Source organism: Myzus persicae, unplaced genomic scaffold (genome assembly GCF_001856785.1).
Source record: "Myzus persicae strain clone G006 unplaced genomic scaffold, MPER_G0061.0, whole genome shotgun sequence".
Classification (NCBI taxonomy): domain Eukaryota; kingdom Metazoa; phylum Arthropoda; class Insecta; order Hemiptera; family Aphididae; genus Myzus; species Myzus persicae.
In genome coordinates, this window is record NW_019104341.1 from 1 (window position 1) to 27,889 (window position 27,889).

At 28.9% G+C, this 27,889-nt stretch overlaps 1 protein-coding gene and 1 long non-coding RNA gene across 5 annotated transcripts in view; one reads left to right on the forward strand and one right to left on the reverse strand.

Annotated features, from left to right (window-relative positions):
- Positions 1–901: 901 nt before the first annotated feature.
- Positions 902–27,878, reverse strand: LOC111041317. Its single transcript, XR_002605316.1, has 5 exons — positions 27,085–27,878; positions 24,757–24,968; positions 7,908–8,151; positions 4,479–4,621; positions 902–1,932 (listed from the first exon to the last, which is right to left on the reverse strand). It is a non-coding gene; the product is annotated as an uncharacterized LOC111041317 (long non-coding RNA).
- Positions 14,552–27,889, forward strand: part of LOC111041315 (aminopeptidase N-like) — a 29,478-nt gene continuing 16,140 nt past the window's right edge. The window contains exons 1-2 of one of the 4 annotated variants that reach the window (XM_022325534.1): positions 14,552–14,880; positions 25,391–25,484. In XM_022325534.1, coding sequence (XP_022181226.1) covers positions 25,468–25,484 — 17 coding nt within the window. In that variant the 5' untranslated portion in view covers positions 14,552–14,880; positions 25,391–25,467. Of the gene's footprint in view, positions 14,881–24,231; positions 24,406–25,356; positions 25,485–27,889 lie in introns of those variants that run through there. The other 3 variants (XM_022325533.1, XM_022325537.1, XM_022325535.1) reach the window with 3 other exon arrangements.

The window sequence follows — 27,889 nt, forward strand, 5'->3', positions numbered from 1 at the left end:
ATCCGGCAATTCCGCATCGTATGGTCGAACACGGCTGTTGCGGAAATTCCGCATTTATATTTTCCAACGCGGAAAAAACGCATCGTGTGGCCCGAGCCTACGATATTTTACACACTTTACAAGTATAATGTACCGCCAAAGTGAATACTCGTATAAAACACAACTTATATGTGCTCAACAATACTAGGATCAAAGAAACAATAAAATATCATTGCTAAGATATTATATGAAGAGCAACAGCACCATAGGAACAACCGACCTAACAAATCCTCCTTCGCGAGAATATAATGCAAAAACTAACGGCAATATTCAAAAACAAATTCATACGGAGGCAAGGTTCAAGTAGCAACAATTAAGTGGGGTCAGTGGGAATAAAACAATCGTCTTCCTATATATTCACAACGCACAAACAAAAATCAGGCTCATTCCTATTCTACTATTCATGCTCATTGGATTCAGCCGCAGCATCCAGGGACGGATCCACGGTTGGAAAACTGTGGGTCAGGTCATTACAAGAGGCCACTTCATAAGGTTAAAACTTGATTAGAAATCTATACTTGTGTACAATAAAAATAAAAAAATCCTATGTACTATAAGTGTATTTATTTCATTATTTTATGTATTTGATGATATTGTAATTTCTTCAGTATTTATGTTGGTCGGTCAATCTAAAATATAGACACATACATATATTAAAATACAATACCTATAAATTAAAAAGTACTGGTGAAAAAAATATACCTATAGTTATTAATTATACTATTTAATCATATACTTATATATATATATATATATTTATTTATTTATATATGCATAATAATAATAAATAATCGATTTCAAAGTAATCAATGATTAAAATTTAAATTACTGTATTAATTTTATTTCCAAAAACTCACCTTGTTTCTCCTAATGCATAAAACAAAAACTCCCCGATGGGCAATGAACTAAGGAAACATTATTGTAAAATATTAACTACTTAGTAGTTAGTATTTAATATAATATATTATAATCACTACAATATATAATCAATAAAATACTACCTTGTTTTTTAGAAGATTGAACAAAGGATAAATACTTTTATTTCCTTTTACAGAATTCTCTTTTTCTTTCATAAGTGTTCTCGCCCCACCTGACGGACGAGTTTTTTTTTAGGGTGACTGACACAGTTCTAATGGTTCAATACTCTGAAGTTAAAATTTAAAATTCACATAATCAAAACACGTCTCTCATTCATGATGAACGTCCGACGATGACAATATTATGGTAATTTTGGTTATTTGTTGACAATGGACTGTTGACTTAAATAGTTTATTTTAATTGTATGGCAATCAGGAATATCATATCATTATGTGATAAAGACTAGAGAGACAGCGAGCGATGTTATAGAAATAGTCACAGAATCATTATTATTCGACTACGGATAACGGATTTACTCCAGATTATATATAAATAGTTTCATTAGTTCTATTCTGGGAACACGCGTGTCACGACCGGCATACACAATTTTGCATGTTATTACTAGTAATACTATATCAATAGACCCATTAATATAATATATAATTATAATGTTTATATGATTCACTATTTAGCAATAAAACTTATTTTCAATTTGTAAATATAATCTAATTTTATCGGCGCAGATAAACGCGGATAATACGTCGTACATAATAAAATATGATTAATTCAACTTTCTACTAAAACGATATAATGTAACATGTAGATTATGAGTTGAGAAAATGTAAATTAGTTATTTATTTGTGAAGTAAATCCAAAGGGTCCAACGGTCTAAGTGTCTAACTACCCATGAACCCATGATCTGAAAAGAAGCAAATTCACAAAGAGGCCAATTTAGTCAGGAAATATTAACTGTGGATCAGCTGACCTCCTGACCTGAAGCCGTTTTCAAAGTACGATCAGCCATTGCAGTCAAACCTAAAAATAAGAAAATTAAAACAACTATTGTAAATAATTAATTTCAACTTAATTACTATAACTTTTATATTTAATGATCATTTTTAGAAATAGAACACAAATAGTAAAATAAAAATATGTTTGAAGTTATTAATGTTGTAAAACAAATTATATATTTTAACATATTGTATCTTATACATTTAGCTAATTATAATAAGTGATTATTTAAAATTTATGATACAAATAAATGTTGTATAAATTAAAAATTGTCTGAAGAAGGTTGCTCTTATTGGATATCTTTTTTAATAAAAATGTTATGTTAAAACATTTTCCCTGTGCAATTTTTTGGTAGCAATTGTGATTTATCAATACACAAACAATGATTTACAGTATATGTATAGGTATATTACATTCAACCTTGTTTATTAGGATTTTACTTTTTAAAGGAAAAGAATTAAGACAAAAATAAAGTTACAATAAAAAATGAAAACTAAATTAGGTACTTATATAGTTTTATATTAAATGAAAATTGAAGAAAATAATTCAAATTATTTTTGTTTCAAAGCAAATTTAAATAGTTAAATATATATTATAAACATTTTTTATGCATTGTCTTAATAATTTAGGTATAAAGGACCATATTATTTACTATTTTTCTTTTTCCAGAACAATGATCATTTCTCGTGAAAGCTATATACAGATAAATAATGTGTAAAATTTTGAAAAAAAATATTATTGATTATCACAAAGCTTATAATTATGAATTCTTCCGCCGGTAACCGTGCGGTTGATGTTACACATACTACATATTGAAATTGCCTATACATGACGCCTTTATTCACGTTTTGCTACTTTTATAATATTATGTACACACGAATAATTTGAATAACATACATGAAAAAAAAATCTACTATACTGATGTCTCATTTCAATTCATTTTTAATGTTTTTTTTTTTTTTAATCTTTAAACTAAGACACTTCATTACACAATAAATCAGTTTTAATTGGAATGTTAATTTAGATTACTTGTTTTAAAATTGTAAAACAATAAATTAATACACAATCCAGGAATTCAATTAGACGAAACATACAATGGAAAAAATCACAAAATAAATTGTTTGTACACCAAAATTCACCTAACCTAACCTAGAATATTATAAAATAGTAATAATCCAGAAAACCAAATAACCTATGAACTATACTTGGTATAATATTTATAAAAAGCAAATAAGAAATACTTACTAATTTGTAATTGAAAACTTAATATTCTGGTAGAAAAATGTATCATATTATTATATAGTTAAAAAATATAAATATGCATTTTTTTTTTATGATAAAACATAAGTTTGTACTTAAAATAAACAAAGTACGTATAGAAAAAATATTACATTTTCTAACTATTAATTTCACGAGCTTGATACATTTTTTTTTTGCAGTACATTAAAATATATTATATTTTTAAATATAGCCAATATAGATTAAATAACATTCTAATGATTTGTTGACATTTGAACAAGTACTACGCGGTACTACTAGAGCTACCATAGTTAAACATTTAAATATTTAATCCATTTTTAAATACACATTAGAATATTCATAATAAATAATAATACCAAAATATTCTTTAAAAATACGAATAGGATAATTGTTAATAAACAATTTTTATGAACATATTACGTAATATATATCAAATAAATCCATGTAAATTCATCGACTCACACATTTTAATATCATTAATAATTAATATCTTTCAAACTCATTGCACATCGCAAATGGATGTGCTCTGAGTACTCTGTTTATTTCAATTATCCACATCGTTACTTATAGTATACATGTTTCGATTTTAACTATTGGTGTTATTAATTAATAATTATTTAGAATACGTTTACAAATAATAAAAAGTCATCCTTATTTTAATCAACATTTAAATGACTGTTTGGACGTAAACTATAAAAAAAAAACTAAAAATGTCATCAGTAAAAATCGTGAGAAGTAATAACTACCTCTTAAACATATTATAATTATAAGTTATATTATTATAATGAATAATGGTTAGAACATTTAGAAAATTGTTCACGTGAAATAAATATGTTTAAAATCTTTAAAATTATCGAGATTGTTGAATGTTATGACTAAGTATGTAAGCTGGTGGGTACATAGAGTATTATAAACATTAAATTATTTAAATAACGAAAACAATTTTAACGAATACAAATATATAGAACACAATTTTATGTTAAACTTTGTTGGTTTGTACATACTATAGTATACATTACTTTCGAGACATCATAATAATGTCAAAAACAAAATCTCATTAAAAATAAAAATCATGCATTACTGTTTAGTATTTAGTACGTAATATTAATATTAATAATGAAAATCAGTGACCATTTTACCTTTTAAATTACGTAACATCAACCAGTTGTTGTAATCTATAAGTTATAATATTATAATACATCTTTCTATTTATCGTAATAATTTGCAGCCCTTAAAACTGCCCTACAGATACGACCTTAACAAGTCATCCTAACTAGTTTTTACTAAAATAGGAAAACTGGAAAACTCACCATTGTTATAGTACTGAACCGTGTTATTGCGGTTGATCCGTAGGTCCGGTTCACATCCTCTATCTGTGCGCCACTGTCATAGATTTCCTGTTTTCTTTTTTTCAGTCAATCGAAATGAAACATTTCCTACCATTATTTATTTCCTATAACATTATAATTTATTACATAGAATTCGTGATGCCGTTTCATTCAAAGAGGCAATCCCAGGTTTACCTAAATCAATATAAATATAATATATAGGTACCACGGAACCGTGTAAAATTTCTACTGAATTAAATTTTAAAATGATTGAACACCTAATTTTGTCTATTATGACTATAAAACGAATACAATAAATTAAATACTTGTTTTACAAACAAAATATGCACTTTAATGTACCTAATGATATTGGTGACATAAAAAAATGCAATTCTCTGAAACTTGTACACTTGTAAACTTTGATCACTACGACTATAATAATTAACAACCGATATAAAAAAAATACAATTTACACTTATAATTTCGAATTCCTGACATTTTAAATTATAAATTATAATAAACACAAGCAGAATAAGAATACATTTTGATTAGAACATTATATAATTCATTAATATAAATTACTAATTAGATTAATATTTCAACCTTATAGGAACAGACTTTTTTAGCCTCAAAATAGGTAATGTTGACATAATTTGGTAGTGTAACTAACAATCTCGTCTAAATAGAAGAAATTTATGTTGATCAATGGGTAGAATATAAAGTAGAGTCATGATAGAATTGGAAAAAATCGAGATAGAAACGTGCTGGTGAAATAATATGTTTTCAACAGTAGTCGACAGAATGAACTCTGTAGGTAGTGTAGGTACTATACATTTTTACATTTTACCTCTTACCTATTACTGCATTATATTATTTTATTATTATAATTTATTCAACGCTGAAAGTTTAAAATGCTAACTGACAAAAAAAATTTTTAAAAAAGTATTGAAATTTGTTCGATTGTAAAATTATCAAGTTATATAATACAATATACCTAGGTATTGGCTATTATCTATCCAATATTCAAATTTTCAAATTTTCCAAAACAATAGTATAACACTATTCTGTAACAATTTTTTAGTTTTAGTTTTTTACATTATTATTACTGACTATGTCGCCGAAGTGTGTTTCCATCGCTTAATTATATTAAGTAAAATATTAAATTGTGTTAACTAATTAGCAATTAATAATAAATACCATTTTTTAAGTATAAGTAACTTTGGCTGATACCAAATTAGTTCCCGAGCCTCAACCCCACATCATCGATTTGGTTCCCGTTTGAAAAAGATATTTTATTAAAATAAGCCAAACTGGTTAACACTAAAAAAAAGTATTTTTTAAAGTTGAGCCGAATTTGTTCCCGTTTAATTTTGCACATTTTAATTCTCAATTTTACAGGCTTAGGACTGTCAACTTCAGTGTCGAAAATGGTTAAAAATGTGTTGTTAATGTGTGTTAAAATGTAAAAAAATATAATATTATAATATATACAATTTTAAATCGTTGTTTTGAGAATTCGAAGCAAACTTTCTTCAAATATATTCAATTTGTGTAAGTTTCTCATTAATGTACTCAGTCATACAATTTTCCAAGTCTTGGTTATTTCTTTTCTGTTTGCTGGTAAGTTCCCTTACATTATTACTTCGAAATCGACTTTAACGACAATATAACAATTTATTGCTATTTCATAGTATATACTATGTAGGTACATTTATATTTTATACTATCTAATTTATATTTTGTACCAATTATACAAACATATGATTTAGTGGCAGGCTTACTACTGAAAAAGAATGCTTAAAAATGAAAATTGCAACTATTTGACCTGAACACAAATGGGAACTAATGTTCGACTTTATTAAATTATAAAATACCTTTTTCAAACGGAAACCAACTCGGTCAACTACGAACCGTAACTTTTTAACCGTAACTTCGGTTGTTGTTCTTCACTATATTCCTATGTTGAAACTTGAAGCTTTAGACTTAACTATGACCGAGTACTATAGTTTTAATGGTAAAGTCATATTCCATTCAAGCCGTAGTTTTCCAGTCTAACTTACTTATATCGTAAAGTAATTAGTTCTTTTTACCGCCTTCGTTTCGGCCACTCTTTACTCCCCTCACATTCCTTCAAATTATCCTTAAATGACTCGCCTCTCTGTATTTTTCCTCACAGTCCAGCGATCTGTGATTTAATCACATTTTTTTTGACTGCCCCTTCTTGTCGGCAGAACTTTTCTCTCCTTCACTCTCTCAACATCACACCCGACCCTTGCCAAATACTTTCCTCTCAATCTGTTACTGCCGTTACCCCCACAATTTCGTTCTTTCTTAATTCTGGGTTGCTTACATAATTACCTATAGCATGTACACTTAATTGTTGAGATTAATTGTAAATTACAAAATTTCAATAAAAAAAAGTCATATTATTTTTATTGGGGAAAAATAATAAGTACTTACTGATTGTTTGTTCACTCATTTACAATTTAACTAAAGTCTGTTTTAAAAAATCCTTTAGTTATTTAAATTTAACTTATCCTATTATAAGCTATCATCGTAGATTTTTTTTTATTGATATGGAGTTTTTCGTACTTAGTAGTTACTTTTAACGAAATAGAATTTTATCCTTGCAGGATACGGAAATTCAAATAAAATAATAATGTGATATTTGAATAATCGACAAACTTATGCCTATATTAAAATAATATGAAATTATACGTGTCTTGGACGATAGATAATAATGTGTATGAAAAGTAAGAGCGTTTATTCGTATAACCATACCTCATGTCCTCATGGTTAGAGTTTAAACGAGTGACGAGTGTATCTTGATTCTTGGGACGTGTCATGCGTATGTATCACAATATCTTTAAAAATGTATTATATAATATATTTATTATATACCTGGATATATATAAGTATAATATATTAATATCATACCACATCGGGCTCCTCACGCAAAGTCATCAGTCAAGTAGGATCGGCTTTGCTTATAATATTATATACTATGCATTATATGACGAAAGAAATTTAATAAACTACGTTTTAATATGCTATATATAGCTGTACCTTATACCATAATAATATAATATGCATTGGATACATTCCCACACTTTGCCAAGGTGTTATTAGTCTAACATTGCCATAATACTCATAATATATTTCGCACTCTGGGACATATATTATTACCTATATGTGTTTCAATTACCTGCCTCTATAATATTATTATAATTATTATTATATAATAATTATTGTAGCGATGGCTCAATGTCAGTCGACTAGAAACGAACCCGATTTTTTTTCGAACACAATACGTCGGATATAAAAACATTATAGCAAATGAGCCTTAACATTTTTTGGTACATTTAGGTGTAAAAATAGCTAACAAACCTAATTTAATAGTATTATACTTACATAATTTTAAACGAGAAACACGAAGGTCCACTCAACTCTGCATATTATGGTCTATTGTAGTTAAGTCAACCAATAGTGTCGAGCATCCGATTGATAATATATTATACCGACAATGGTAATTAATCGTATTCGTCGATCAGATGCGATCTTCATATTATTATGTAATTATGACACAATCGTCACGTTCGTTATTGTTCGTATTGTTTTTTACAGGTAAATGTGTCCACGTTCGATGACAGTGCAACTAAAATACGACATTATTATTCAATATATTGTTACAAATTTAAAGTTATTTTTATATCCATGACAAATATATGGCATTCTTGTCATTAATCGGATAGCAGATTATTGTTTGGTTGTCCAAGTACAACTTCATCATAGTGGATAATTAACAACGACGAATGCCGCATATTATAGGTATACAATTCGTGCATTAAACTGCGCAGGTCTTGAGTATTATGCTATATGAGCCTATACCATAAATAAAGTATTGAAACCACACGTAATTAATACCATCCGGTGAGCCTACAACGCCCCGAAATCGCATCTCAATAAATCATCATATTGGTTGAACCATAAATATAAATACCTCTTTCAACTTCGTTGTAAATTATTAAGATCGCTGTCTACCTACAAATGCGTATTATAGAGCGTATAATGTTATATGGTAACTTGAATTTTTATATTTTGTAAAACTCAATAGCTATTATTTTTGCACTTTTCTCCTTTTTATAATGCCTGTGATCCATTAATATGATATGTTTAAAAATTTAAATCATTTAGAAAATAAGTAACGAATTGTTTAATTATAGCTTATCAAATTATACAAATAATCGATTCACAATATTTTATGTTAGACGCATAGTAGTAGTGTATTGTTTTTAATAAGCTTCGTGAATAGTTATCCACTTATTTATCTATTATTATTGAGTATCAAACAATTATTATACGACCGTCATTAAAACTGTTCGTTACTTGAACTTTTTGATGAAGAAAATTAATTGCGCTGGTCCAACGCAATTATTTTTATAATAATATTATACCGATGTCATATTATGTTGTGATGCCGAAAATTCGGGTAACGAGTAAATCATATGATGCGAAACCATTTTTATTGTAGGTGAGCCGTAAAATGCAATAGATAAAAGTATACCTTTAATAATAATATTTTATGTGTCACTACGTACTGTATTGGGTATAACGATGGCCAATAATAATAAGAATAATAATAATATATACCAATATAGAAATGCGATGTATTATTCTTCTCGCAAATCGATCAGACACGTCATGCGTTTATGGCCTCAGTTTGTTTCCGTTTGCCATACGGCCTACTCCCCCCCCCCTTATCTCATCCATTACATCATTATCTTGTCCATCCGACGTACGATGTATATAAATTATGAGCTCGCGTTGGTTTGCGACCGGGGGTCGTTGCGCATTACAATATTGTATGCACACACACATTATGAATGTACATCGTGTAATCCGATGACAACGGATCACCTGGCCGATTCCCGGGGGACACCGCACGCTGCAGTCACCGCCGCCACTATAGTAAAACATTTTCCTCTCGTCAGCCCGGCTATTATTACTATTATTATATTACTCACGACTATGATGAGACGTACTGCACTGCACGTTTAACAAATAGACGCGATAGGTATAGATGGTCAAGGGTGCATGTCGTATATGAGGGGAGCGATACTGGTTGCAGGACTCAGCAGAAGCCGATACCCCTGCATATCCGCCCGAAATCGAACCAGCTAGCTGACTCCATTACAAAACATCAATCTTCTTTTTCTTCTTCAATGTATACATAAATAATTTGACTCTAGGTAAGTATTATTATCACAGATAGACACATAGACGACGAATGTTAGTTGTTTTTTTTTTTATTAGTTTAAAAATGTTTGGGTAAAATTGTATTAAAAAACACATTACTATGAGGAGGAAGATTTTTGAAATTTCCCAGAAAATATGAGATGTGCATATTTCGGCTTGTGCATATTTTGAAATTGTCGTGTGAGTGAAGGTCGTAGTTTTAAGACGCACAAAACCACTTTAGTCTTTATCATTATCGCACCATTTGTTTTCTCTCTCTGACCCCCGTGCAACATAGAGCAATAAGAAAATATATGTATAACAGAACCAACCCTGCAATCTTCTATAATAATTTGTATGTTGAAAGCTAATAAAATAAAAAACCACTTGCTGTTTCTTAGAGTAAATTCACTTATTAATTATTATCAAACTTAAAGCTGAGAACATTACCTGGGTTCCCATACTTTGGCTTTTTTACAATATGTTATTTTTATACAATTTATAGGCATTTTTAAACTGTAATAATTTACACACTCATTATAAATTACATAAAAATTAAAATGCCATAAAATATCCAACATAGGGACACAGAAAGTTCTTAACTTCAACTTTCAAGTTTGATAATAGATGAATTCACTCTAATATTAAAAGTAATAACATAGGGTTGGTTCTGCTAAACGTAAATTTACTAGGTATGTTGCGCATGGGTCGGATACCGAGAGAAAACAAATAGTATGCTGACATCCTCTTAATAGTATAGTGTATATTATCTATAGGTTTATTATTGCAACATCAACGTCAACAATTTTTCACATCAAAATTATATTTATTTTGTATAAAATATTGTAGTACCCCGGTAAGCAAAGCAATTCTTAAAAATATAAATAAGAAAGCATTATAATAGGATAAGATATGATATGGAATAAATATAAATATAATGTAGGGACAAACATGTTTAGGAATAAAAAGGATTATTCCGTATTAGAGTAGATATCGTCTTTAACAAGAATAAACTATTATACAATTTAATGGATTAATATAGTTAACAGAATATAGTGAAAATTAGGAAAAGATGAAATGTAAGTGACGTCATAAAATAATTCAATTTATGCTCTAACTAAATCTAAAGTTTATAGTATGCTTCTTAAAGGTAATTAAGTTATTAAAATTATAATTTATATTAAAATAAATACATAATTTCAGACCAATATAAAATACACTTTTTTGTCCATATCATTATATGATTTTTTAATCAAAAATATGTATAGGTGCACATTTTCCAATGATATTTACGATGCATATAGAAACGTTACATAGTCTTACTACACATTTCGGCTATTTTACGTTTATTGTTTTGATATTTTTACTTTTGAGCAATCTATATATTATTATATTATACTTAGACACGTAGTATATTAAGACAACGTATAACAATTGTCGACAACTATCAGTGCGACGATACATGATGTGAAATATATTACACCCATAATACCTACCAACTTATCTACCTTATTATGTCTATTTATACGTGTTTTTTCATTCCCTTTTTTTCTAAACAAGCTCGTTTATATGATATGGCCGGAACTTATTATCAATATTGTGTGTCGTCACCGAGTCAGTAAATATTTTGATTATTTTCACGACACAATAATGTATAAATCGACGAGATTAATGGCGACTGAATAATAAACGAGCCATGTTTACGGTCCGCGGCGGATCCATGACCGTGTCCATAAACGACGCCGCCGAAAACCGTTAACGGTTCCGCGAAAAGCGCACACGATTATCGTCGCCCAAATATCTTGTGCCACGAGACTGCGACACATAATTAATGTGTGATATCATACATACGCGAGTGGTTGCACCGGCGTCGTTGGTATACCTCGGTTTAATACCCGATGTTATTATTATTATTATTTACATAATATTACCTGGTTACCACCTATCAGTGCCCACACGGGTGCGATTTATTATTGTAATAATAATATATAGGCGTAACCATAACCGTCGCGCACAGGTAAAGCGCATAACATTATCATACGATTTTGTACCGAATTTTCTGCAGTTGATCGGAGTCCTCGATGGTGTTATAGGTTTTTCTCACCAATTAATATACTTAAATGCGCTCGTCAACCCCAGTGGGCATGCCTCAGTGTGCACGGTGTTCGCAAATTGAATAATAATAATAATATTATATTGTGTTACCTATTAGCAGGCAATAGCTAAGTACACGTATCGATGGCGTGTGTAGATGCGCTATTATTATTTTTAATCGCATAAGAACAAGAGTACTTATATACTGTGCAGTGCAGTGCAGACCATATTATATTATATTATAGTATTATACGTAGGTATTATATCAGGTGCGCGTGGAATATTTATATACACCAAATCGATCAATACGACATTGTCATATAATATATTATATGCGTTGGAATTTTAAATTATATGTATCTGCTCGTCGAAGCTTTGCGGTGAATAATAATTATTATGGTTATAATATGGCTATATGTAGGTAGGTACCTACTTATTACATATTATTATGCCTGTGCCTATGCATATTACAATAATTTGTTTAAATATAAAACGATAATCCAATTATATAGCTTGTAATAGGTAGGTAATGACGCAAGTATACTGCACGTGGCCGTGTGTCGTATTTTTTTAAACATACATCATATATAAGGCGAAATACGTATACGATGCAATAGTGGTTTTAATTTTCATTTCAAATCTTGAAGACTGTCAGACTGTGTATACCCTGCAAAGTTATAATATAAACCTGAATACGTGATGATTACAGTAAAACTTCCATTTAACAAAAACCAAAGTTGTCAGTTTAACGAAATATTTTTTGAGAACCAAATTTATTTAATTTTGTTCAATGAAATTCTCTATAATACGATTTTTTTTTTTTGCCCTTGAAACTGTAAGTCATGGAAGTTTCAACGTAATATATGTATAGTATTATATTATATACTTTTCTGGAAAACTTATTTATATTATGGTTGGCCATTGGTGCGGATCTAAGATTTTTATGGTGAATTCAAACTGTTGATAATTCTCCTTTAGATATAATGGATGATAATATACGTATAACTTTTGGGCAAGTACAAATTTTGAACGTAGAACATTTCATCATTTAATATAGTTTCAATATTAGACAAATTTTTGTTAGCTGGGATGTGTCCTTCAAGTGCAGGAATAAATGTTGAATATTTACTATCAATTTTATGGATTTTAACTCTTGAATAATGTGATCTAATACTGGTTATTAATTCAATAGGCTTGCTGGTGTTGTCATTAATATTACTTATTTTAGTTTGATGATCACCAAGTCGCTGGACTTGCAATTCTTCACAAAATGTTTGTGCTGCATATTGAAATGAAGTGCTAAATGTTATGTCTGGATTTTGAAGCATGACTTAGAACACAGCTATTACATTCCTCACCTTGATAATTTCACTCGATACATTTGACTTTGTAGATGCATTATATTTAAAGCCCTTGTCTATAGATACAAATTAATTGGGCACGGTTTCTAATGCAATAATAATCTCGCATCGTGTATAGTACGGTAAATGATATTTATGATAAACAGTGTTTTATTTGATCACAGAAACTACAGTATTTTTGTTATATTATTCTGTGGTATTGATCATATTTTGTAAATATATAATACAATACCACAGTTCAGTGTTTTTTTAAAAAAAAGGTAAATATTTAGGCCGGTGGATGTTTCAGCTCCCAAAAAACACCCTCCCTAAATCCTCAACTTGTTGTCTGCAGTCTATGTTAAAAATAAAACGTCGGTTAGGTACTTCATTATGGTGAGCTTAACCTATTGGCTATTACACCAGTTTCTATTATTTTTATAATATAATAATAAGGTAGTATTGACTATTGACAAGTATAACTCATAGGCCTAGCTACGCAGGTAATCATTGAAAAGCATTTGAATTAAAACAACTTGTATTGACCGAACCGCAAACGTTGTTCGAAACTTTTGCATCTATTTTTTCAGTTATTTCATAAACAATAATTTTAAACTTAGATTAACAAAAACGAAGACAACAAAACAAGTACCTAGTTACCCAATAAAACCGTCGTCGCATCGTCCCTGCCACAATACACATCGAAAATATAGAAATAGGTATTATGACCTCGCAAGTCGTGACAAACAAAACCGTTTTTTTTCCGAACTATGTGTCCTTGTATCAAAACTCCCTTAATTCGTCTCAATTGTATTTTGCACACAACGATGTACAAATGTTAAAAACATTTTTTTTAATTGATATTATACACACGCATTTTGTATAGCACCAATCCCGGATATGGCCTATCCGTACAATGTAATAATGAATAGTTGTTATATGCACCTCTATATAGCGGTCAAAGAAGTACATTGTAGTGTGTGATGTCGCGGTGGACGACTTAAAAATGAAGAATGAATTACTCAGAAACGTATATTCTCGTATATATTTGTGGCCTCGAGCCAACGAGTTAGCTAACCGTCATCCACGTTTCGTGCGAAACGTCATCTGTTCGCGTAAAGATACGATATAATATCAAATTATAATTTATTCACGTACATGAAATTGTTATCAGTGTTTTTTTTTTTTAACTTTACAGTTAAAACATATATTAAAACCATTACTATTATAATACTGCAGAATTATTAATTATTATACAATATCCACGGATAAGCTCACTGGACATCGTGAATACCTCCGCGCTCTGTACGTTTTGCCTCGACGACGGGCTTCGTGTTTAAGAGGGACCGCCACCGCCGCCATTGTCGCCGCTGCCGCCACTACGGCCGCGCGATTAGTTTGGTCTCGCCGACAGTGTGCGCCGTATCCTCGACCGTACCACACGACGACAACGACGCTGACGCTATTGCCACAGTTTCGAGGGACCTTATTAACCATAATATTGGTTACCGTCATAACACGAGCACATCGAATACCTCTATAATTGTACGGAATCGCAAGTTTTCGCTTTCGTCGATCAAATCTGCGGTAAGAAGGTACCTTCAAGTTGTCCACAGACCGCCTTCCAGACAAGTCAAGCTACGGCGATGACCCACAGTTGATCTATCATTTTGAAGAAAGACCGACACGCGTATTTCTCTCAACCAACCACCATGGTAAGCTTTACGATCGACTTATATAAATTGCACGGTATTATATTTTACGATTTGTCGTCTTCCGCCGAGTACCTATGCCGTATAGTCATCTCGAAAAAAATAAGAATTATATTCCGTGGACCGGAGTGTAACACTCTAATTGTAACGACAATAATATACTTAAATATTATAGTATTAAACAGCGATTTACGCATATAGCGTCGATATAGTTAAAATATAGTGAAATACTATATATAGAGCACTAGATATTTGCGGTTAGCGCATACCTATACAATATACATAGTGAAAATTGTCGTTTTTGCTATAACTGTAACCTTATTATGGTTGTTTATCAAAATATGATAAATGTTTTATTCAAATATAAAAATATTTGAAAGTTTGAAAGATTTTTCTGTTTATCTATATCATTATCATACGACAACCATCAACTTTTTTTTTAAATGTTGAACATCTAACACTTCTATAACCCCCTTACTAATCACATCCAATTTAGTGACCACATGTCAGTATCCACTACCAATTTTTGATAAGACGGTTTTTAGTTTTTTGCGAAAAATACATGCGACATTCATGCAACAAGCCTGCTGTCTGAAAATACAAGAAAATAGGGATGAGCATAAGAAAATAATGAATAAATACTCAACAGCTAAATGCATTAGTCAGAAAAATTTTTTAAAAATTAAAGAGCTAAATAAAAAAAAAGCGGAACACTTTTTTTTGGGGAAGTAACTGTAGCTTTAGTGAGCTGCAAAAATACAGTATTATAGGATCCCAACTACCTACTCATTATAATATGCTAGACTGGTAAAATTAAAATAAATTGTATCCTTCCAGTCTTTTGTACCTCAAATTTCAGAAATGTTTAGTTATTAATGTATTATATAATAGGAGTAACCTACCTATTATGAATTGATATCTACAACTCAGTCCATGGATATGGATGACTAGACTTAACCATCTACTTAAAGTCTTGGATTTCGGGATTTTATTACTAAGATGTACTTAGAATATATTATAACAGTTGCAATATGCTAATATTTTCCAATAAATGTGGATGGTAATGTTTTCTTTGTATTCTTTGTTACTGAAACATAATATATTGCACACCCTCGGCGCTCATGTAAAACCCCTCAACCAAATGGGATTTCTGGATCTGTTTTTTTCTCGCATCGTATATGCCTAAGGATTATCAGATTATAACTGTCAATATTTAAAAACAATAGCATCTTTGTACAAATTAAAATAATGTATTTGCTCTTAAGTTTAGATGGCCATTACCCGGAAGACTTTTTTTAAAAGATAATTCAAATATTGAATTGAATTCGTTATATGAAATCAAATTATCTATAAAAAGTTATAACACAAAATAAAACTTATCCTGATTTATAGAAATGAAATTTTCCAAAAGTAATAAATTCGTAAAAAATAAATAAAAACAAAATATATTCTTATACAATCAATCTTGTAATTATATCTATGAATCTATGATGGTTGATAAGAGTACAGTGCAATATTTTTTCACATCCATCTGTCGTAAACTCCTTTAATATTGCTGGAAATTAGTGTATAAATGTTTAAATATTCGAAAATATGAGATGGAAAATGTCCAAAGTCTTTCGATGCTTTATAGATAACAATACTTTATAAAAATAATATAAATTACAAATAACTCTTAAATGATAATGAAAAAATTAATGAATTAATATTTTAGATTTAATCGTTTTGTTAATACTAAATAAACAATATTATATTAATTATAACATTTAACAGGGGTGTCACAAAGGGAACACGTGAGTGCATAAGTGCATTTGCCACATCCTAGATTTTAATGGGCTGGTTAAATTTTTGAAGGCAACCATTTTTAGAATGGCTAGAAATGACAACCCAAAGGTTATATTCGTAAATCGTTGTCATTTTTAAGTAACATACCTACCATCGCAGAGAAGAAAATTATACAAGCAAAACTTTAATAGTTGATTTATAATGTTTGCCACAACTACAATTCGGGTGGATGGATATCATTTGTTTATTTTTATAAGAATATGTAAAATATTACAATTTAAAAATGCTAATATATTGTAGAAAAATTATAATAGGTATCTTTAAAAAAAACCAACTTACAAACACAAAATATCAGCTTAACTTTAAGTTTGATGATTCGTTATTTCACTATATAATATTAAACATGACATCACGCAATTGGTGTTGCTAAACAAAAATGTTCTATGTTGTGCGTGGATCAGAGAGAGAGAGAGAGAAAGAAGAAATAATACTTTGAGTATTGACATCATTTGTCAAACTATGATCAAAATAAAAAAATCTATGGCTTTGCAATAACTGTAAACAAGTAACTGTCTTTATGACCGATTTACTATTATTATATATTACTAACAATAATAAGCTTGTTATATTGTGTGACTCAATATTATAAACAACAAAAGTGAAAAATACCTATTCTGTATAACAGTATTTCTGCGTGCACTGTGAAAACTGAAAAGTAACCCTTATCAGTTATCACTATGTAACCATTATGATTTATTATGTTTAGAGTTTCTAATAACTTTTAATAATATGACAGATTAGGGCATTGGGGAACAAATAATAATAAAAAACAATTATTATTATGTTAATTATTATTATTAATTAATCATATGCAAATTGAAGCGTAATATTTTCATTATTACCAAAATATATATATGAATATTTGGACCAATCACAGCTCATGACGTGAAAATAGGTAGACACATGTTGGCTGCTGAAATAGTCAATAGACAATACACTTCCTAAATATGCCTACTTATAGACTTGACAATTAGAACCCCCAGATAGATTTTTCTTTAACTTATTTCGAATATAATACGACAATAATTATTAGTAGATAAGTATGTACAATATAGTTATTCACTTGAAGGCACATGGAGCATATCCATTATAGTGATGATTGACGATGCATCTTATGCATATTAAAATACTTAGTATTGCATACGAATATACAATATTATACATAATTTAAAGCAATAGGCATAATGTAGATAGGTTATAATAAAAATAACTTATTAGTTATTATACATATTATATGTGGGACTAAAATATTTATGTAGGTACTTCCAGCATCTGTTATGAAGTGTATAAAATGGATTTAAGATGATACTACCAAATACTTAAATGTTATCCTCATTTTTTTATTTTTTATTTTAGTGTAATTTTGCACGACTTTTAAAATCATCTTTGATTTGTTTTTTATCCATTTTTTTTCTTGTTTTTATACAACACAACCGGATACCAGAAAACTAGTAGCCTACACTTCCTTTTTATCGGCAACTATAAACACAATAATCGATATAATTTGCGAGAATTCATTTCAAATATTTTGACCCGATAGCATACATAGAGCTTCTCGTACTTATATGGTACTAAATCCACAGCGGAAGGAAACATGTTATTTGACACGCACTATAATACACAATGAGTTTAAATCCTGAGAAGGGTTAAGACCAATGTAACCTCCAAAGTATTATACAATAACTTTAAATATTTTAAGGCTTTTAAATGAATGATTACTTAAAAATTAAATTCATACTTATATTTTCATAAATGTTACAAAAAAAAACAATTCTTCGTGATTCGATTTTAATACCTAATAAAATAAATAAAATATCATGTTAAATTAAGAGAAAATGTACTGTAATGAACATTTTTTCCACAAAAATATACTGATAGACGATAGTTTAACATAATGTTTTTCGCAAAGTATATAGGTATTTATAAAAATGGATGCGATTATATAACGCTTAGACGGATATGTAAATTTGAACGAATTCAATAATCTACAAGTAATCAATGAATTAAAATGATCAAATATATTTATTTATAAAAAAATGTTTACTCTGCGCCTATTTCGTTTACACATTTTTATGGTAGGTATGAATAGCAGTGCAAAACATATTATGTTATAATTTCATTATATCATAATTAGGTAATTAATATTTCAGACTACGAATTATTGTATTTTAATGAAATATAATAAATAACACATTGTTAAAAAAAAAATGTATATGAGTGTTCTAATTTTATAATGTATTGCAAATACATTTTTACAGTTGTACCACAGATTATATAATTATATTATATTATATTATTATATTATTATATTATTATATTATATTATTATATTTTATATAATCTGTGGTTGTACCGAAGAAGTAAAGACCCTGCAATAATTAATGTTATATTTTAAAATCATTGATTTATCTAAGTTCTAAGTTGGTATTTTATGTAATATTATACACATAAATTAATATTAAACCATTAAAAGGGTTTTTAAGTTTTTATAGTTTTAAAACTCGACATTTTTTAAAAATGTATACCTTTAGTCTTTACTATATAATGATAATCCAATAATAATGAAAGGTTATGTTAATTAAACAAATGGATATTATGTTCATAGGCATTTTTCTTTGTAATATAATATTAAATACAACAAAGTGTGCACCAGAGAAGACTTAAAAATGTATGTATTCATTCTAATATAAATACTATATGCAGAACGATTGATACATTTTACTTAACATATTTCATTATGATATTTATACTATTACAGTAAATTAACTGCGATATAGTGATAAAAAATAAATTTGTTTTGAAGTAAAATAACCAAGTAATTTTGCAAAACTCAATCTTATATATTGGTATATTACTATTTTACTCGGATTTTTACTTTCCAATCAAGTCGTATCACACTATCGCCGCTTAGATTTTAATAAATATATCATTTACATTAAAAATGTTTCTTCCCGGTATAATTTAAATTGTATGCATACCCTCGAACGTCGAACACGAAGAACTGGTAGGCATACAATGTAAGTATGTCTTCACATCTTTACTATGTGAACAATATTTCAATAGGTATATTGTTCAGAAAATGTACGTGCATAATATTTTGTAAGGATGTGCCAATGACCCTAGCATACTAGCTCCACAGGTTTCATCACAACATAATATTATTATAATCGAAGTATACCTTGACCAATAATCAGAATATTCACTAACAATTAATGCATTAATGGCATGTCGATGCACTTGTTAGTTCGTATTATAATAGAACAAATGAAAATAAATAAATACACACACCACGGCAAAACCCTGTATTGTGGGAAATACTTTTCGGTAATAGATAGAAATAATTTAAATAAATCCTTAGTAAAACTGGGAAAGGGTTGAATTCGTTTACTTACAACTGTATATATAATAGATACCTATGTATATTATTATGATAAAAAAATATTTTGGATTAAAACTCTGATTTTCGTATCCTTATAGCTGTAGATAATAATATCAATTTATTATAATCGGTGTCATACTATTATTATATAGATTTAATACGGGGCGATTCACAGCGAGTGATCATCTCGTTTTACATTTTAATAATGTATTTATTCAAATTTTAATTTTTGAAATTTTTGAATTCACTTAAATAAGGCCATATATTTTATAAATATTTAAATTTTTTTACTAATTAATGATTGTCCTGTATGGTGACACAAAGTTATTTTTTAAAATAAGACAATTCAGAGACTACTCGTTAGTTAAGTACATCAAAATCATAACAAAATCATCTACTTAATGACTTATAGTCAAGAACTTGGGTTCTTATCTGAAAAAAAGAAGTTTGCAAGACACTCCTTCAACAGTATACCTACTAACCTACTTGTACAAATCTAAATAATTAATAATATGACGTGGTCTTTAAGTATACCTACAATTTCGAAAATTAGAATTAGGGTTGATACATTTATTGTACTATTAAATAAACGTGTGAAATATCAAGAGTAATTTATATTATATTATAATATATTATCAAGATACACGGGCGCCGACTATTCCATGACCCATTCCATAGAGGGCGGATATAAATGAAACAACACGTCATATTAATATATATTATACATTTATACATAAGCACAGCATGAAATTTGAAAAACTCAGCTCCCATTGATACACCTATAATGTACGGAAATCATATGCCAACTTTTTAGCTAATAAAATCGCAGTAAAATGTTACGTATTCGTATAAAATGGTTAACTGAAACGTTATATTTTATAGTTCTTTGTATACCTACCCAGTGCACCTACCTATATAATGCGTATAGCTACAAGTATCGGTTTATGATATTCATTCGAAATGTTAACGATTTACGAGAATAAATTGGTTTTCGTTCTCCCGAGAGTGGCCGAGACGTTATAGGTAATATCATATTAATCGGACGGGGTCTTCTCCGAAGCACTAGGCATTCCGGATGGCTCTCCGACCATGCGTTTACAGTACGAATCGTAAAAGTATACTACTTTATACTGTACAGTTGTAGTACGCTACCATACTGCTACGACTGCTTTAAAATACAATCATTATACTTTTAATCCAAATTGGACGAAATACGTAGGTACCACACTGCCACAACCACCGAGTTATGCGCGTTTATCACTATCTAGTATTCTAGTATAATAATATGATTCGGGGTTATGTCTACTACGGCGGCGGTCTTTAATCATATTTAGGACAGACATTCGTTGGTAAATTCTCGAGGCGTTTGAGTTTCCTTATCAATCATGGGTATAATATATATAAGCGCGCAGTGGATTCCGGTACAATACCATATACTTATATATATATAATAATATAATATGTATATTATTGTATTTCGTATATATATATACGTATATATATACCAACGGGTGTTGAATAATTCCGTCAGTCCCATTTAAATACAATTCGAGGCTTCCCGTTTAAATTATACCGAAATGGCGGATTCAATTAGTCTTAATTTTCAAGGTCCCTGTATATAACGCATTATAACATTATATTGTTGTATACGGCCTCAACACTGCAACACGACGTATAGTATTGTGTAGGCTCGTACGATGATGATAATATTATACTATGTACGCCACGACGCGCCGGCTCCGCTGTCGGACTTTTACGCCGCTCTTACGCCTATATATAGAAGTGCCTTTACCAGCTATAATATTATATTATACGCGTATCTCGCCGCAGACATTAAATTATTATAATATTATGTCCTTTCACTCTGCCGGCGACGTTGTCGCAGTCTCAGAGAAAACTGCCCTCGATACACTGTTGCTATAGCTAGACGACACATTTATTAGAAAGCCATCGGTTCCGTTTATTTTTTATTTTTCTCTCAACCATCTGCAGCAGCCCATCGGTCGGGCAGTTATTTTCTCACGCGTTATGATATCGTACCTATATAATAATATTAGGTTCCCCATAGGTACCCGCATATAAATAATCGTATGGGTTTCAAACTCGATCAATCGCGCTAATTTTTTTTTTAATCGTTTAGATATAAAATCCATCAGTCTTTAGTCAAACGATAATTTTATAAATTATTGTGGTATTACATTATTACCTATATAATTATAATAATAATAATTAATATCATAATTGTTTATCGTTTTCGAGTGTACACCTACCCAAATGGTGTTTACATATTATAACATATTATTTTTACTATTCCTTTGTTTATATAGCAATTCGCTTGAGATCAAACGTGAAACATTGCCATTTCGTTATTGCTGTAAAACATCTTATCTTAACTCATCAATGACCGTTTTTTAATCAAAGTAATAAATAATATTTATTAAAATTTGAAATTGTTATAATTTACTGTTGTTGGTATCAATTTTAATTTGTGTACAACGAAATTGACAGTAAATAATATTGTAGTCAATTTTAAGTATATACATGTTTTGCGTTTCGACATTTTACAATAATTCGCTAGTGATAGTTTTATAACGCTGGTCAAATCAGTTAAAACAGTATACACCTAGTGCCAACAGCTACTAAGCATCTGAAGATCAATCACGCTACTTCATTTGTTCGGTCCTTTCAATAATGATAGAGCTGTTTTGGTCAGTCATTTTACGATAATATTATCGATTATTCGATATAACATCGATTCATTTTTAGAAGGGAAAATACTGAGCGGCAAGTTTGGATAAGGTATTAGAAGTTTTTGTATTACGTACACATATAGGGTGGAACAAATATAATTGTCAATGTTACTATTGAACAATTATTGTAACAACTTTTATTCTAACAAACTATTTTAAATTTAATTGTTGTATGATTATTATTGATTATATATTTTAAATCGAAATTTAAATATTAATAAGAACAAATGTAATTCGTGATTGGTCAATTATATTTTGCAGCTGATTCTGCCACACTCTGTTGTAATCTATAGTTGTTAATTATAACATTTAACATACTACGTACATTTTACGTACTTTCGAATAACTCTTTGGTGAAATCAATTAAATATAATTAATTTTGTAATATTATATGTATATAATTAATAATCAAAAACGGTTTAAGATATTAAGCATAGATTTTAAATGATTTTTTGTTTTTAGTGACTTAGAAACTCACACCTTTAAATGAACTTATATTCAAAATAATGGTTTTATTTCATTATTTATAATTTATGTAATAACTATATCATTTGGGATTTCTATACCTCTAATAATTATTTGATAATTAATTTTAAATTGTTCCCCGTACGATATACTTGAAAGATGAAGTAATATAGGTGCTAACGAAGTAAAGCGACAGAATAATATAATAATTAATAACAATATGGATTATGGATTAATTACTAATTTTATCAGTTTACGTGTTGGCGTATATACTATACAGTTTAATTTACTATTAATTAAAAATCGTGTGATGTGTGTTTATATTATAGGAAGTTTAAGGTCAGTCAATTCTTTTCATTAAAGACAATCAATGAACAAAATCTAAATGAACCGTTCCGTTTTAACACGTAACGTTCACGCAATTAAAACTAGTCATCAAAGTTAAATTATTTCAAGTGAATTTGAATTGGTTAATTCTAAGTATAACAATTTAAAAAAATACTACACAATAATATTATTACATCTTAATCTACATCGTCAATTTGAATTTCCTCAATCAACAGTTTAGATTTTTTATTTTTTTATTTTTAAATATTATATAACTGTTTATTTATTTTATATATTTTAGCAATTATTGTTATATTAACGGATACAATCGTACAAGCGTAAATAAATTATTTTTAATTAATGACATTCAATTATTAGACTATAATTATCAAAACTTATAATTATAATTATCAATTTATTTATTTTTCAGCAATTTAATTTTATCATCGTAATTTCACAAAAATATAATTTGATTTTAGTTCTGACGCATGTCTTAGCTGTATAAAAACTCTACTCAGCTGTAGAAGTGATAAACTTAAAAGGATAATTATTTTACTATTACAAAATTAGTACTGTACTATTATAACTACACATAATATGATGTCTGTCCGAGAACAGTTTTGTTTTGTGGTTTGATACACAACATTTTCATATTTTTCATTAAAAATGTTACCGTAGAAAATCAGTTTAAACCGATTATCAAATTCTTTGTATTGAGCAACGTCTCAATTAATTTGTGTAGGCACAGCTCATTTTGAACAGGTAAAGATATAATATTTACGATTAAACAATACTATTATATAGGTTTACACTACACATCTATGAATTTTGACCTACCACATATACGAATTATATTTTATTTCAAAAGACTAATGTATTATTTTGTTATTATTGTTAGTGAATTTACCAAACTATATATAATTACGCCGTTGACTGATGTCGACTTTCATTATTTAAAATACCTACCTTATTATAATATTGTGAAAAATCAAATGAGATGAATATATATTTTATTTAAATTTACGTTTTTCAGTTATGATTAATTCAAACCTTTATATTTTATACGTATGTTAGGCATCGCGTATTAAGAGTAGGACCATTTAATTTACTTACACGATACTTAATATGCATATTATTATATACAATGTTCATTGCTCTACGATGTATGCTGAATGGTTAAGTCTCGCCGGTAGACAATAGAAGTTGATGTTTATGCTGTCGGAAGTAGTATCTCAATATGAATCATCTTCATCAACAACTTGTGTGGTAAACCGAAAAACCACCGACACCGATCGGAATAGCCATGCTGGTAGTATAGTCGTCTCCTAGACCGAAAATCAAAAACAATGAGCTTATTGTTGTGAAAAACATAATATTTTTGATATATATTGTTTTACACGTGATATTTAATATGCACGAAACCTTATACGTTGTACACGTGTTTTGAATCATTTCAGTGGGGATATTATTAATATTTTGCACGCACAGAGTTTGTGTGCATTCGAACTAGACATGTTGCTTGATCATTTTGTCATCGCATCTGTTCAAAAACTAATATGCCTTGATCGTTTTTATTAAACTAATAATAAATAATAATTTTAATTATTTATTGTTGTTATTGTTATTAATTTGTGTGAACGACGAAATTTCAGTTTGTTGTGACTGTTTTTTTTTATTATTATTAATTTGTTGTTACATTTTTCATGTTCGGTTCATTGATTTTACTTTATGTTTACAACAAATACAGAGGTTCTCGCTGAATGTCACTTAAGACATTCGCTCAAGATCACCGCGCTGTACCGTAAATCAATCAACTAAGTTCAAATGAAATACAAGTTCAAGTAATTGTTGTTTGTTTGATTGTACTATATGCATGAAAATCATAATCGCATAAATCTTTAGAAAAAAAATCTGCAATAATATTATAATATATTAAATTTTATTTTTTGGATCGTTCAGTGCATGCCACAATTAAATTACTAATACATTAAGTAATATAACATATATATGTACCTACATTAAAACTATCAGTTATTCACGCGTGAAAGCATATAATTTTTTCTTTATATTAATTCAAAATATTTATAATCCGTTTGTTACAACGTCAAGCAATATATTATGTGCAAATCATTTGTATACAAGTATAAATTAATAATATAGCTTTACAATAATAAGTAATAACATAACATAAACATAACATGTGACAAGGAGACAATTCGCACTAACCGCACCTTAGAATTTATTCTTAACATTTACATACATAAATCTTTGAAATTTGGGTTTTAGCACAGTTGTAATTGCCTGTTAAAATGACAATAATTTGTATTATTTTTTATTAATATTTAACAAACAATTACTAAACTACGTAATATTTTTCATAATATTATTTTTATTACCAGGTTAAAATATTATTTTACTTACAAGTTATACAATCTCGTTTTTGATTGCAATCTTATTTGTTTATATAGTATTAGAAATTTCCCTATTTGAGTAACAACACTAAAAAAATATTGTGTGTCCATGTAATAGGTACAATTTATTCAAATATGATTACAATATTCTCTAGAAAAATAATAAAACCTTTTTGATGTTTAACATAACATTATCTTCGTGCTATGTATAATATTTACAACATTATTCATAACAACCCTTTTAAGATAATATCAAAGACTTGCTTAGTGACTTAGTGTATAATTTTAAATAAATAATCCTCTTCATATAATTTGAGCCGTGACTGTTTCCTTCTGATCTTGATAATATATTATGTATTTTGATGGCAACAGTATTATTTTGCGTAGTACCTATTTACGTTATTACGCATTAGTTCTTAAAGCTGGTGCATTATTATAATAAAGTCTAGTGTATCCCTCAGTCTACATTTGTATAACCCGGATAGCATAAAATCGTTTTAATGGTATATTATCTATTATAATTTGGTTGCTGTTTTGATTTGAAAAAAACTAAAAAGTCATTATATGTATGGACTTCGTATGAATTTAAAATTATTTATTATGTCCAACGTGCGACAGCTATCTTGGTAAGACATAAGCACGACGAACAACTGCAGTATACTAATTAATTGAACTGCGTGTGCATTAAATATGTATTTTGTAATTACATTACAATATAATATAATACACTCAAGATATGAACTAAAAAATATTATGTTATATACTTATTTTTAATTAAAACGATAGCGCCTGCTTTAATTTATAATTCGTCAACGGCCCGTCACAACACGCACATATTAGTGTATTACTGAATGCTAATAATATATTATAACACCGTATGAGGCCCACAACCCTTAGACAAATAATTATAATAATTTTATTTAAAACGACCTACTACATGTTTCTACTACACATAATAATAACAGTAATAGTACCTAATAATAATAATAATAATAGTAAAAATAATAACAATAATAATAGTAATAATTACATTGTGTGAATAGTAGCCACTGGCCAGTTGTAAGTACCTATGTATTGTTCTCGCTTCTCATAACAAATCTGCTGGAGCGATATCGATTTTATTTTAAGCAACTCTCTGTGAATAATGAATAAATAATAGGTAACCCCTTGGCACAAAAACGGGTTTGGAGCACAATCCATGTGGACGAAAACGGTTTGAAGGGTATTATGGCGCACATTTTACGAACAAAAAAATAATTTATAAAAAATGACTACTGCGTGGGGTTTGACGAATAAGAATGGTGAAAACGTTTGTCGTTGTCCCCCGCTGTTAGCCGAGGAACACGATTATATGCAAATGTTGTGAAGGGGAGAATTGCGAGAGCGCAGTATAGTCCTATAATATTAGGTAGGTACCTACCAAAAAGAATAATAATAATTGTATAAGAATAAAAATAAAAAAGCGTACCTAAAAAACACAACTCGATGCTCCCAGAGACATGTACGAGTATAATAATATAGGTCAAGGTGTGCGGATATCAGACATAATAATAGTATACGGTCCTAATCTATGCGAATACTAAATGTCATTTTAATATAATATATATATATATAGTGTAATATTATTATCGCCGTGCGTAGGTATATGTTTTTAAGACAAGACGAGCAGTCTGGTAACGGTGCTCGACATTCATAAACGGCTTTCGCCGTTTCGCGTCAATCCAATTTACAGCAGTTTAAATTGAGTTTTTAGCGTGCGATTTAGTTATGCGTTTCAAAATGCGGTAAATATGATGATAATAATAATAATAATAATAATAATAATAAATAATAAT